Source organism: Phytophthora sojae (assembly GCF_000149755.1).
Source record: "Phytophthora sojae unplaced genomic scaffold PHYSOscaffold_2, whole genome shotgun sequence".
NCBI classification, from domain to species: domain Eukaryota; phylum Oomycota; class Peronosporomycetes; order Peronosporales; family Peronosporaceae; genus Phytophthora; species Phytophthora sojae.
This window is the reverse complement of record NW_009258116.1, coordinates 1,168,587-1,182,624: the sequence shown is the minus strand read 5'-3', so window position 1 is coordinate 1,182,624 and position 14,038 is coordinate 1,168,587. Positions and strand designations below refer to the sequence as shown.

Sequence of the window (14,038 nt, the reverse complement as noted above, 5' to 3'; positions counted from 1 at the left end):
TACAAGTTACATTTGATCAGCAATCCTGTCCACATGTTTTACGTATACTGAGCTGCCTATTATTACCATACTGATGTTTAGTTTGCTCAAGAAATATCAGCTTGCTTAAACGTGCGTTTCATGCGCCTTTGAAACCACCAGAAGCCAAATGTAAGCCGTTCTCGGAGAGAACGGATATCCGACCTTGTTTTAATAATCCTGCAAAAGCGCGAAAAATGTGTCATCTCTTCCAGCGTCTTTTGGTTTCGTACCACTGTTGGCAGTTGTCTCCTATAATTTATTTTAGGATGGTGCGCATTGGATTCACTTACTACTGTCAGTGCCCAAAGCAATCAATCCAGAGCCATGTTATCGGAAGCTAGATCGTAAGGGGCGTGTTTGAGTAAGAGATAACAAAGGTTGTGGTGATCTGTTATCGAAAACGGCGGTGCCTGATAGATAAAAGGCGGGTCTTGTGGGTGCTTTTGATGGTCTCTCTGCGTGTGCGTTTCCTGTGCAGTGCGCATTGTGTAGGCGGAATTTTTGTTAGTGTTGTGCGTTGTTGTGAAGTTACCATAAGGGTGGCGAAGGTGCACCTGTCTAGCAAGTCGGTAGAGTGCTGGCCTTATAAGCTAATAGTCAGGTGGGGCTTTAGTTTTTTTTTTTGCGACTGGCGGCCGAGTGGTGGTAGCATTGGTGCAGTCGTTGTCAGAGGTTATAGTGGTGGGTATGTCGTGTAGTTTGCTTTCTACAGGGCAGCGGACGGGTGGGCCCAGCTGGGCGTGATAACGAGAGGACGCCGACTCGATTGAAATCGCCGCTGTTTCGACGGTACTGAGAGCGGTTGGACAACGGAATAACTGAGTGGCGCATCGGCTAGAGATGGACGATGCGAAGTTGTTTCCCATGTTTAGGCTATCGTAGACCGCAACGTTTTCCAACAGATTCAATGTTGTGGGCCAAGGTTGAAAACAGGCAAAACGTTAAATGGTCATGGGTTGTTCTATTCTAGAAAATAAATAAATATGCACATTAACACCTTCATACAGTGGTTAGCGTACTTAAGTCTAGTACTGATTGATTGGTGCAAACAAGATTTTAGCGTCCGTACAAATTAGATCTAGTGTTGAAAACAACAGACTAATGTGGAATATAGACTAGTTATGACCATCCCAAATTAGTCTGATATACAGGATGTATCCATGTTATTCTACCTAAAACAAGTGCTTTATTACTTGCGACGTCTCCATAGTTGCTTAATGCACTGGTATATAGCTAAGCTTATGTTCTCTATCTTTATTAGCGTCAGCAATATTCCTTTCTTATTGTGATACGGTCCCATCAAACGGGCCACCGACCACGTTTGGAGGCATTTCGTACCATGAAGCCCGCTCCTGTGACCCCCGGCAGACCGCCAAATGGTGAAGTCTTTTGCAACCCGGTTGGGTAAACAATAACACAGAAGCTTTGTAGTTCTATGTCGATTCTGCACCCATCATGTTGTCTAAGGTGCAGGAGCGACAATTTGTTCCATCTTAGCTTGAAGCTCGTCAAACGAAAGCGAGGGTCATATTGGGTTGAGGTTTGCAGTCGGAATTGTGCCCTGGAAATGCCGGGAGTTCATCGGGCATTCACTTAATATATTTATAAATCGGTATTTGACCTCTGCTATATATAAATCGCTCTGGAATTGGGGTGGGATTGGATGTGCATAAATGCAGTGCTAATCGGAATAGGTGTATCTAAACCGACATTGCCTTGTCCGATTTAGAAATTAATCAGGGTTGGTAATCATAGTTGGGACCCCAAACGCCGGAATTACTGCTCGTTTAGACAAACAAATCGGCTTCCACACTAAATAACCGATACCATAATATGATAGTATGACTAGCTGAGCAGCTCTGGTGGGCCGACCTCTTAAGTACGGTAACGTACTTTTGACGACGTCCCCACGCTTCTCCCAAACTACTGCTGTTCCCGCATCACATATCGGGGATGTCTGGCGCGTAGCTCGTAGTGTATAGAGGTGTTGAGGCCGCAATTGTGTGTGCGGTGGGGGTGATCTTGAAGAGGAGGGGCCCTTGGTGTAGTAGTACATGGCGCGGTGGGGGCGATCTTTAACAGGAGGGGATGTGGAGGGGCGCAATTGCGCGATGGAGGACACACCGGGAGTAAGAAAACAAGCGATGTTAAAGTTGTTCGAAGAGGATTACCGGTCCGTTTGGCTTTTGCGATGACGATGCATAAAGTTCAAGGGCTTACTTGCGATAAAGTTGTTTTTCATTCTCACTCTGTCCCTTCATGTGCATTTGCGTATGTCGCGCTATCCAGGGTTAAGCACAGAAATGATATCATACTCACTTCCCCGTTAACACTTGACGAATGGAAAACATCGCCAGAAAAGCTTCAAATATTCCAGGCCGAGGAGGAAGGAGTGAAGAAAGCAAGACTCAAAACTGCTGACTACGCCACAGCGATCATTGCATCCACGAAAGAGGCAGCTCTGCAACACAATAGATGCATATAGATCCATGCAAATTCGTAACCCAGTTTGCGACTCCGCTGATTTCTTTCGGAGGTACAGGAATAATATTCGGAACATCGGACAGAAATGACGGGCCTAGATATGTATCCGTTATCTGCACTAAAGTAATTGGTAGGTCGCTCCCTTCTGTAAAAATGAGATCGTACAGGTTACCATTGGTCCCGTTGCACAGTTCTGCAGGCTGACACATATTGAATGTAAGAGCTATTGTAACGGGGTAAGAGATACCGTCACTAGCGTACACTGTAGATAAGAGGAAGCTTGTAATATTAAGCTCAAGTCTTGTCTTTAGGGTAAAATCAACTCTGTTTATGTATGGGACGGTGGCGGAGCCCCCCTAACCTTGTGGACCACTCAAATCTAAGTCTGCACCTGATTGGATGAAATGGGTCTGGCTCCCCACTTTCAACCAATCAGAACATGACAGCAGGCCACACACTAGCCGTGTGACTGCACCTTCTTTTGTGTATGTACCTATGTAACTTCTACCTACTTATGTAAATGGGCCCTCTAAGTTGCGCTTATGTAGCTTAAGCGCGGACACGGAACTCTCGAGAACACACTCTTCACAACGGCGAAAGTTCCGACGGCAACACTCGGCAGCGCGCGCCGAACGACGATGGCGATATCGAACTCAAGCGACGGTGCCGGGTTCGGCGTCGGCCGCCCGCCGTCTCCGTCGCTCGTGTCGGCGCCCCACGCGATGGACCACGAGCTCAAGCCCTGGGAGCTCTACAGCCTCCAAGGAGCCGAAGAACCGGAATCGTCATGACAGTCGCGGCCGAAACCGCCGCGACTCTTCGCCGGAGTTTTGTCGCAGCCGCAGTCGTGATCGAGGGTGGCCTTCGGCTGGGGCGCGCGAGCGCAGTCGCTCGCGAGGACGCGGTCCTCCAGCGCGTCATCGTTCGCCTTCGCCAGCGCGAGTGTGGACTCATACTCGCGCACAACATCCGGGATATCCTGCAACACGCGACTACGTGGCTCACACGTATCCTCCGCTGGCGAATATCCCAGCCAGCGGACGCGATAGTGCTTCTCAGGGGTACGCGCGTGGCTTCTCTTCGGCTTCGACGGCGCAGCACTATCGCGAGGACCTTCCTCGCGACTCCGGCGGACGTCATGGTCTACGATGCGCTCGGCAATCTAGCGCCGATCGCCAGCTGTGTCAATCAGCGGGGGTGGACCACCGCGACGGTAGGGCGGAACATGGGGGCGAAACGTCGCGCGCGACCCTTCGGCTCGAACAGCCGCCGGTTTCGTCAGTTTCGTCAGCCTCGTCAACTCATCAGCTACCTGCGCCCACGGATCCTGCTGCATCTGTGCAGCGGGTGACGATCGAGCAGGACCGGATAATGATGGCCGAGGCGGAGCAGGCCCGGAACGACGCGCTGGACGCGCAGAACCTTGCGGAGAGCGCTCGCACTCGAGCGAGCGCGGCCGAGGCAGTGACGGAAGAGTCTCAGCGTGATCCACGCGCGCTGGTGGAGCGCCTCCGTCGTCTGGAGAGGGCTGCATTCGGGGCACCTCAGGCGAAACCGTCTGCGCGTGAGCATCAGGGACTTGGGCCAAGCTGGCGTCAGCGTCGTCGTCATGGGGAATCGGACTACGAGCCCGCCCGAGGCGCTGCGGACGGGAGTCGGGGATCTCGGCCGGTAGATACGGCTTCAGGCGCCCGACGTAAAACGTCGGGTGAAGACGCATTACGGTCGGTATGTCCAGCGTGTAAGCGTCTCCCAGCACTTTGATAACTTTGAATGGACCGATGTATCTTGGCGCCAGCTTGTTCGCGCCAAGGTTCGTAATTGCTGTCGATTGAATTCCGGTGGTCGACAGCAGGACTCGGTCACCTTAGCGGAAGACGCTCATGTTCTTCCGGCCTCGCTGGTCTGCGTACTCCTTCTGCTTGTCCACAACAGACTGCAGCGCATCACGCACGAATCTCGTGATTGCCTGGCGTTGCAGCATGAACTCCGATACCGCTGCGGAGTCGATCGGCGATGCAGCTTCGTGAAGAGCGAAGTTGGCTGCCGGCGGGTCGACAGGGTCGAAAGCAGTGCCGGTCGACCTTCGTGCCTTCGAACGCGTTCGTGATGCAATTCCACACATGGCATCCGTTGCCGTAACCGGTATTTCCGCGTCCACCGGTTCTGCTACCGGTGGAACCGACGCCACAGTGCTGCTGCTATTCCCTCGCGGCTCGTCTTCACTCGACACTAGTACCGGGCGGTTCGGCACTGCATCCATTCCTCCCCCACCAAGAGTGGAGCGCGCGGAGCCGGACGAAGACTCGAAGGCGAGCGTCGTTGGAACGTGCGGATGCCGCGCGTTGTTGATGAAGAACGGCGTCAAACCTGTCGACTACGTTGTTGATAGCGAACTCGGCGAGCGGCAGGAACGTACTCCACGACGGGAACGACGTGGCGTAGCTGCGAAGGACATCTTCAACGACTCGATTGACGCGCTCCGTTTGCCCATCCGTTTCAGGATGAGCTGCCGTCGACATCAACAAGCGCGTACCAAGCAGTTCGAACAATCGATCCCAGAAGGTCGATGTGAAGCGAGGATCGCGGTCAGAGACGATGGATTCCGAGAGGCCATGATGCCGGAATACGAGGTCGAGGAACAGGGACGCAGTCACCTCAGCTGTCACTTGGGCTTCGACCGGAGCAAGACGGACCATCTTGCTAAAGCGATCGACGATGACAAAGGCGCCCGTGCGGCCCTGGTCGTCCGATGGAAGGCCGAAGACGAAGTCCATGGTGGCGGATCGCCACGCTGCCGTGGCGATAGGCAACGGGCGCAGCGGAGCTTGCGATGATGGAGCTGGCTTGACGCGCTGGCAAGATTTCCTCCTCTTCCTCCTCGAAGACTTCGAGCAGGAGCTCGAGGTGGACGACTCGCTGGCACTGGACGATACATCGTCGCTATCGCTGGACGATACTTTACCCTCCTCTAGGTGCGGAGTGTCGAGCCCGTCCGCACCGGAAGTACGCGGGAGCACCGCTTGCTCGACCGCCTCGTTTATTCGCGGGAGCCCACGTCGCTCGACCGCCTCGTTGGTTCGCGGGAGTCGCCTTCGCTCGACCGCCGTCGCAACAACCTCGCTTCGCTGCGAGGTTTCGCGTTCATTTGTCGGTTCATCCAACAGCACCGCACATGTCATACAGAGAGGGCCATCGCTCGCTCTGTGTAGGGCTTGCGTCGTGGATGAACGATCCACGACGGTAACGTGGGGCCAGTCCGTCGGAGCGACCAGGAGATGAGTGAACACTTCACTCACGTCGTAGTCGGCTCGACGCTTGACTGATCGGGCCAGCCAGTCGACCTCCGGCTGATACCGTGTCAGCCACGGTATGCCCAAGATGCAGTCGAACGCGTAGTTCATCTCGATCACCAGGAAGTCGTCGTTGCTACGGAAGCCGTCGAACGTGTACGGCAGTGTGATGGGAGTGGGACACGGTGTGGCTTGCCGTCAGCGAGCTTAATGACGACGATGCCGGGACCCTCGGGGACGGATATGTCCGAGGGAAGAAGCGACAAACACGAGGCGCGGAAGAAGTTGTTCGTTGCGCCCGAATCCAGGAGCGCACGGAGAGAACGCCGCGCGCCGGCGACGTGCAGGCTGACGATGATCAGTCTGTGGTCGCCGCTGGTGGTGGTGGCATCGAAGTGTGCGTGAAGCACTGGGGGGCTAGGAGATCGGGTTGCCACCGGGGGACCCGGACCTCCGTTCCAGCCAGTAGGGCTCCCCGCACCTACTGGTCCCGGCCGTTTTTTGGTTGAACGGCCAGGATCTCGTCGTCGGCGAGCGACTGCAGCATGCATCGGCGCAGCCGCGCGGCAGATTGCCGCGCGATGACCCAACTTCCCACAACGATGGCAGGTCAGCGAACGGGAATTGCGACCGCCGCGCGAGTAGTACCGCCGGTTATTCTCCGCGGCTTCGACGCCATCGATTTCCATTGGCTCGGGCATCGCTGCCCGAGCGTCCGCCGGCGACTGTCGCGAGTACGAAGCGGATATCGTGTAGTCCTCGCGCAATGCGAGGGCGAACGCTTCTTCCAGCGACTTCGGCTCGGCGCGCGTGAGACAACAGCGCGTCATTCCTTCTCGTATGCCAAACACGAAGACGTGGACCTGCGAAGCCGTGTCGATGGAGCTCGTGACGATACACGAGGCCAGGTGACGAGTGTTCTGTACGTAGTCGCGCATGGACAGCTTGCCTTGCTTCAACGCGAAGAACTCTGCACGCATCCGCGATTCGTCTTGCAGAGGCTCGAACGCAAGTCGAATGTCTTTCTGGAGACTGTCCAGACTCGGGAAGGCGTGTTGGTCCACAACAAGCTTGCCGAGGGCCCACTCCTTCGCCTTCCCCGACAAACGCGACAGGAGGAAGTTCACTTTCGCCGTCGGCGCCTCGATCAGTCTCGAGGCGATGGCGATGTCGATCTCCCTGAACCAGCGGTTCAGGGGCAATCGGTCTTGGCCGGCGCCGGAGTACGTCGACGTCTCCATCTTCACAGCATCGTTCCGGGAGGAATGTGAGGGAGTTGAAACTCGCCGCTTGGTATCGGCGAGCTTGCGTTCCATGAACTCTTGGGCAGCCTGGCGTTGTTGGTCGGCGGTCGCTGAGCTCAGCAGCGACGTGACGACGAACTCGCCGGACACGGCAGCGAGGCGGTGAAGGGCTTCCCACTCAACCCGGGTGAGGTGGGGAAAACTCGTGTGGTCAAGGGTTACACCGGACCCTTCGGACATCAGGACTTGGCTCATCTTGGTCTTGGACGTTGGAAGGACTACAAAGTGCTACCAGGTGTAACGGGGTAAGAGATACCGTCACTAGCGTACACTGTAGATAAGAGGAAGCTTGTAATATTAAGCTCAAGTCTTGTCTTTAGGGTAAAATCAACTCTGTTTATGTATGGGACGGGGGCGGAGGCCCCCTAACCTTGTGGACCACTCAAATCTAAGTCTGCACCTGATTGGATGAAATGGGTCTGGCTCCCCACTTTCAACCAATCAGAACATGACAGCAGGCCACACGCTAGCCGTGTGACTTCACCTACTTTTGTGTATGTACCTATGTAACTTCTACCTACTTATGTAAATGGGCCCTTTACAGCTATAGGCACTCCGACGGCAAGCTTAACGTAAGGTGGAACAACTCGGTCTCGACTAGAATCAGTCTGCACAGCTTCCTCCAAAAGTGATGCACAGTAATATCTGAAATATCGCGCTGTGCAAGTAATCTTTTTTTCTGAACAAAATGCTGGGAGAATATGTGGACAATATTTTCCGTGTGTAAGGAGACACAATCGGCATTTGCTGAATCAACATCTACATTTAAGTGAGCAATATGTCTAGCCTTCCTGAGGCGGCATCCAGCGAGTGTTGAAAAGATCAATATCTTTCTGTGTAGGTGTCTTCGCAGACATATCGCTTATTAAGTGTTTATTTGTCCGCAGAACTACACATAGCAGGCTGCTTAAATATCTAGATCTATTAACCTTTAATACCCATTGAGCCCACGCGTGGGCTCAATTCAAAAAGCCGATACTATTGTTGTCTGGCCTATTTATAGATACCATTCTGCATACAAATAAATGAGAGAGAGGTCTGTTCAGCGCCTTTTGCCCGACTTCAAACGGAGTCGTCTTCACGAAAAAATGTCCGGACAAAGATTATGGTCGAGAAAATAGCGATCTCATCAAAACTGTTTGCTAAGTATGTATTTAGAATCGGTGCTGGTATACCCGAGGTGTACCTCCACGTATAAGGGAAGAAATGCAAACCGCACAGCGTTAAACAAGTACTGCGGGGGGGGGGGGGGAACTTAGCAAGAGCCGACCACATAAACAATTTAAATACTGTGTAGACTCTATTGTAAGCACTACCAACGCGATAGAGCGTTACAGGACCACTGATTTACTCCCAAAGTAGGAATCCCTACAATTTCGTCATGGCTACAACAAGTTGACGCCTTGTGGCTGTTGAAGGCTAACCAGTTATGTCCCAACAGTGCACGTATCACGTGAATTCATTTGGCTTGCTGCGCTGTTTTCAATGTGTCTGTAGAGCTTGGACCATTGACCTTATTATTTTAAAGGTAGATAGGCTGCACGGAGATTACCAATCGACTTTCCGCACTAACTATGATCCGATAAATAAATGTTGTTGCTCCTCGTGGTCAGTGGCAAGTCAATTGTACTTCAATGCGCCATTAGAGCTCTTTAGAATCAATTACATTGCTTTGGAAAGCGAAAACGTATTATCTACAACTATTGTTTTTGAGCCCACGCGTGGGATTTGGACCGGGCCCACCGGTGGGCTTTGAGGCTGGGTAATGAAGATTAAGATCTCGCCCTACGGATGAAACAGCGTTGTTGGCTTCACAACCCAGCAAAACATAGCGTGTCCAACCAAGTTCATGATCTGGTGGTCAGCCTTACCGGGGTCTGTTTGCATAGCTCGCTACCACAATGTTGAGAGGGGCTCCGCGCGATGCCAAAAGTGAAAGCAAAAGGATTATCTGGCTCGGGCAGCCAGCGGTCAGCAGGCAAACATACCGCCGTAATACCGCGAGACGAAGGGTTCCGTGCACTTATGTACCATTACTTTAAGGCCCTCATCAAAGCATAGCGTTACTAAAAGACTGTTAAAAGGCTGGTGACCCCTCGATCGAGGGCCCAAGTAAAATTCGGGGAGGTCGAGGGCCTGCTATACATTTCAACCCTAAACCTAATTATTTCATCCAATCAGTCACCGGACACTACGGTAAGGATAGGTATACCGGTATCAAGTCATTATAATGGGGACTTCGTCCCAATTAGACCCAGTCTTGTATCTCCTCGCGAGAGCGGGATGGGATGTGAGACGGCGCTACCCGGCCCAGGACCTCCGTCCGAGTGCTAAAGACGATACAGCCAGTGTTCAGTATTGCACAATCAGAAGAGGCTTGGATGGAGGACACTGAAGACGAGGAAGAGATCATTGCGGAGGGCTTGGTGTTGCTCGAGCTGCCACGGCCCCGAGCACCGCTGACAATTCGAGCGAAGCTCAAGTGCCACCGGGAGCTCAACATGCTGCTGGCAGAGAGCCAATTTGAAGCCTGTTACCGGATGCCAGCCGCTGCCTTCGTGCGACTCGAGGCCTTGACCGCCCCATTGCTGCTTCGCTCGCCTCATGCCTGGGTGAGGCGAGGCTGGATTGCCTGCGATAACGCTCTGCAGCTCACACTGAGGTATCTAGCTGGCGGGTAGATGCATGGCATCCGACGCATCGCGGGTGTAAGCAAGGCATCTTTCTATCGCATTGTGTGGCTGGTCGTCGACGCAATTAACGCCGCCGAGGAGTTGCGCCTAGAGTTCCCGCGCTCGCCTACCTCACGCGAAGCAGCAGCAGCAGCTTTCAAGACGTTAAGTGCTCAAGGTGTCTTCTCAGGCTGCGTGGGCTGCTTAGACGGTTGGCTTTGCTCGACCAGAGCACCGCGGCTGACGGAGACTGACGGCGTCGGACCGCAGCGCTATTGTAGCGGCCACTATCGCTGCTATGGAGTAAATGTCCAGGCATGCTGCGACTATCGCTGTCGTTTCACCTACATCAACGTATCGCAACCTGGTAGTTGCAACGACAGCAGAGCCTTCCAACAGAGCGCGCTGCACGGTGTGCTCGACGAGATGGAGAGCGGCTTCTACCTACTAGGCGACAATGCCTACGTGTGTACGGCGCATATGCTCACGCCATTTACACGAGCTGAGACGACGGATATTCATCGTGACGCCTACAATTTCTATCTCTCTCAGCTGAGGATCCGAATTGAGATGTCTTTCGGGCTACTAGTTGGACGCTGGCAGATATTCACGCGACCGCTGGTTGTTGCGTTAGATAAAGTGCCGTGCCTTGTTCAAGCTGCTGCTTGGCTGCACAACTTCGTGCAAAATGAACGCTACGGTTCTTCTGAAGCTTACGACATTGTCGAGACGTGCACAAGACAGGGTCTCGTCCGTCGCCAAGGAAACTCCCTCATCTCGTTGCTAGGGTACGCGCCCGCAACACTCCCTGAAGCAGACACTAATCCATTCATGAGAGAAGCAATGGTTGAAAAGATTAAAGCGAACAATCTCTATCGACCTAACTAATCAACCCAAGTGTCTAATGCTTACTCCGAAGCATCCATCTCTTCGACTTTCTTCACATATTCTTCCACATTGGCTTCGAGACAACCGACAACTGTACTACCGAGCCCAGCTTGCACCGCAGCACACAGCGACTTTGTCAGTTGCTCCAGCTCTATAAAAGTGCGAGCGCGCTTGTTGCTCTGCATCGCTTGCTCTTTTAGCTGCATCTTGGCCTCTGTTGAGCCGAACCTTGACTCCAAGAATGCAATCACAGTCTCGGCGTCCGACGCTCGCTTCTTGGAGCTGTTCGACTTGCTGTTGTTGCTGTCCTTCGTCGAGAAGGTCTCTTCCGCGGCCACCGGCTCCTCCAGCGTGTCCACCTGACAGTACTTGGGCATGCTGCCCACAGCAGCGCTGAAAGCCTGCGGCCTCACCTGCAACCACGCACTCACGTAAAGCGCGTCCAGCTGTCCCATACAAAAGTCATAAAACTCAGACTCATGCAAACCCGATTGGGTAGCCCGCGCATGGGCTGCAGAATACTTGGCCGACGTGTCCTTCCATATTTGATTGAGCTTTGGGCCGTCGTGGGGGACCATGTGCCCAGGGTCAATACCGGAAAACCGGTCGTCTCTCGACACGAGGCCAGCGTACTCTTCTCACTCAGCAGCGAACTCCGCCGCCACCTCCTGCCAAAAGACGTTGTGGCCACCAACAGCGCCTGCATCGAGCTCGCGCCGAGCGGGTTGCGCACCCATTTGGCCGAGTCTGTCACAGAGCCTCTCGCTGAAGAGGACATTCAGCAGCCGAAAGCTGCAGTGCCTGATCTTGCGCGTACTTGCGAGTGACGTGGACAGTTGCCCTTCGGACCCTTGCAGCAACTTGCTGCGCTGGTCGCGCGTGGCCTCCTCGCTCTCACGGCGCGAGCGTGCTAACTGCACCAAAATAGTCACGTAGCCCATCTTGTTGTCCGTGCTGCCGTTCTTCGAGCGAACCTTCGCGCCGAATAGCTTGCACACAGATCGGAGTTCCTTGACCGTGTGGCCTGTCATGATTTCTTGTAGCGAGTCGTCGGTCTCGCCAGGTTGCGGACTTCCGATGCGCTTCACGAGGTCGGTTACAGGATCAGTTGAGGTCATCTTGCTGCGTGGCTGCGTGGAGTGTTTGCAAATGAGCACGACAGTTCTGAGCTTTCTCCTAGAAGGCAAGCAAACAGTTCATTGCCATTCATTCACTATCTAGCCGTAGTGTCCACTACACCGACCACCTTATTAGTCGGGCCCTCACTAATTATGGTGGAATGTTTGGAGAGTAAAAGTGAAGACCGACTATATTGTGTGCATGACTAAATCACGTGGAATTGCTTGTGCATTCTAGTCCTGCTACATCTACCTCCCGGTACCCCTTTTCAAAGTCGGCTAGGTGAGCCGCCAAGAGCTCACGTAACTTTCTACTAATTTCCAAACACCATCAGCTGGGACGTCTAATCCACATTCGAGCATGGACTTCTTTGCCCAATTGAGTCCAGCGTTATCAACCTCAAGGTTGACTCGTCGAATGCACTCCGCTGCTGTCTCCAAGAAGAACTGTTTCCCAGGGTTTGACAGAGCCTTTGAATTTGTCGCCCAGTCCCCGTCCCGAATAGCTTGCATATTGCGTGCCTCGCAAATGGAGCGCCAATGTGCCTTTATTCGCTGAATAGGGAAGCGGTCAGCAGGCTGAACGCGATCGGTCGCATTTGGAGGGAAGAAATTGATCGTGGTTCGTAGTGTTTTGGCTGTTGTCTGCACCTCGGGGCTTGAGTGGCCGCTTGCGTTGTCCATCCAGAGTATACGGTCGCCAGCAAACGGACCTCCAGGTCCCCAACAACTAGAGAATGTAAAAGGATGACCGAATTCGGTTTCAACCGGTTGCATTCGAATGAAATTCGAATGCAACCGGTCAATAAAAATCCGGATTCTGATCCGGGTTCATCCGGATGCAATTTTGGGACATTTCTTTGTACACATTCTGATTTTATCCAATCATGATCACTCAAAAAATGTGTATCATTTATTACCCCGTGGTAGCCGATTGCTGATTTAATCGTATATAGAAGGATACTCCATAATGTAATAAGTCAAACAATCCGAATGCATTCGAATATAACCGGATTTATTCGATTTTCAAACCGGTTGAACCGGATGAGACAGAAATGCCAATCTGAAATCCGAATGTCATCCGATAAAATTCTCTACCAACAACGAACATCGTGTAGCCACTCCTCCATCGTCACATTGTTGATGAACGCACTCGGCGTTGAGCGATAGCAAACGCCGTCCACGGAGTCTGGAAGTCCCTGAATAGGATGGCTCGAGTTAGGATTCTTGAAGATCAGCATCGGACATAGTATCTTGGCGTTGGAACCTCCTCTTAAGAGCACACACATCGTGATACCTTCCCGCCCTGCAATACAATAACCATGTACTATTAGTCATAATCATAATATCATAACAAACATACAAAACGCCAAAATAATTACCTGAAACAATTTTGCGGTATTTGACCTCTTCAGAGCCCTGAAAGTCCAGGGTCTTGCCATCATCGAGGTCAATTACAAAATGGCTTTCGTCCATGTTGTATATCTGGTTCGGGTCGATGATTTTGTCGTCAAACTGCCGCTTCAATTTGCCCAGGTGAGTTGCAATGGAAATGCCGATCTGCAACTGCTTTTCCTCGCTGACCTGCTTATTGCCCTTTAATCGACGGTAGACGATGTTGAAGCGCTCCATGAAATCTTGTATACGGCGCTCTGAAATCATTTCCTTGAAGGGGGTGCCTCGGATTTTGAGGTCTTTGTTGTACACTGTCCTCGATAAGAACTGTAGCCATGTCGACTACCAAGCGAATCGAAAACTTCACTCCTGCGCGTCGTAGCCTTTCGAATTCACTTAACAGCTGCGGATACAGCCATTGCCACTGAGCTTCCAGCTTGCGACCGCGACCATGTAGAGCCTTGACTACGAATTGCTGTCGTGCGCCTCGTATGCTGCTGCCATACTTCAGTTGCTTGCTATCAGCGAGTTTTACACGAGTAGTGTCCCGCTTGTTGCACCAATCCCGTGCTTTGTTAAGATTGACTCGCCGATTATCAGATCGAAAGAGAGCGGGATATTGGGCAACAGCTCGCCCAAAGAGGCCCTTCGCCATTGACTGCTTTGTCGATCTCCATCCACTCCACACATTTCACTCGGTTGCTCAGTGGCACTACTTGCTGGAGACTGCGCTTGACGTCTGACGCCATTTTGTAAATGAGCAGTGGTGCGAGAGTTACTCCCTCTCTAGCTCTCTGCCACCACAAACCGTCTACTCACTACTAATTGTGGTGCATCTCTAATAATGGTGCACGACTAATAGC

At 52.6% G+C, this 14,038-nt stretch overlaps 4 protein-coding genes across 4 annotated transcripts; 1 reads left to right on the top strand and 3 right to left on the bottom strand.

Annotated features, from left to right (window-relative positions):
- Positions 1-9,483: 9,483 nt before the first annotated feature.
- Positions 9,484-10,343, top strand: PHYSODRAFT_324387 (hypothetical protein; the record flags this gene model as incomplete). Its single annotated transcript, XM_009520137.1, has 3 exons — positions 9,484-9,714; positions 9,784-10,243; positions 10,327-10,343. 3 exons carry the CDS (start codon positions 9,484-9,486, stop codon positions 10,341-10,343), a joined length of 708 nt encoding a protein of 235 aa, XP_009518432.1.
- Positions 10,344-11,006: 663 nt separating this feature from the next.
- PHYSODRAFT_454285 (hypothetical protein) lies at positions 11,007-11,675 on the bottom strand (the record flags this gene model as incomplete). Its single annotated transcript, XM_009520136.1, has 2 exons — positions 11,007-11,272; positions 11,396-11,675. Coding segments are annotated over 2 exons (546 nt in total), but the record flags the coding sequence as incomplete, so codon positions are not given.
- Positions 11,676-12,059: 384 nt separating this feature from the next.
- Positions 12,060-13,021, bottom strand: PHYSODRAFT_487100 (hypothetical protein; the record flags this gene model as incomplete). Its single annotated transcript, XM_009520135.1, has 3 exons — positions 12,060-12,359; positions 12,432-12,510; positions 12,879-13,021. 3 exons carry the CDS (start codon positions 13,019-13,021, stop codon positions 12,060-12,062), a joined length of 522 nt encoding a protein of 173 aa, XP_009518430.1.
- PHYSODRAFT_310667 (hypothetical protein) lies at positions 12,999-13,830 on the bottom strand (the record flags this gene model as incomplete). The annotated part of the gene is made up of 3 exons (XM_009520134.1): positions 12,999-13,086; positions 13,144-13,459; positions 13,488-13,830. 3 exons carry the CDS (start codon positions 13,828-13,830, stop codon positions 12,999-13,001), a joined length of 747 nt encoding a protein of 248 aa, XP_009518429.1.
- Between the last annotated feature and the right edge of the window lie 208 nt (positions 13,831-14,038).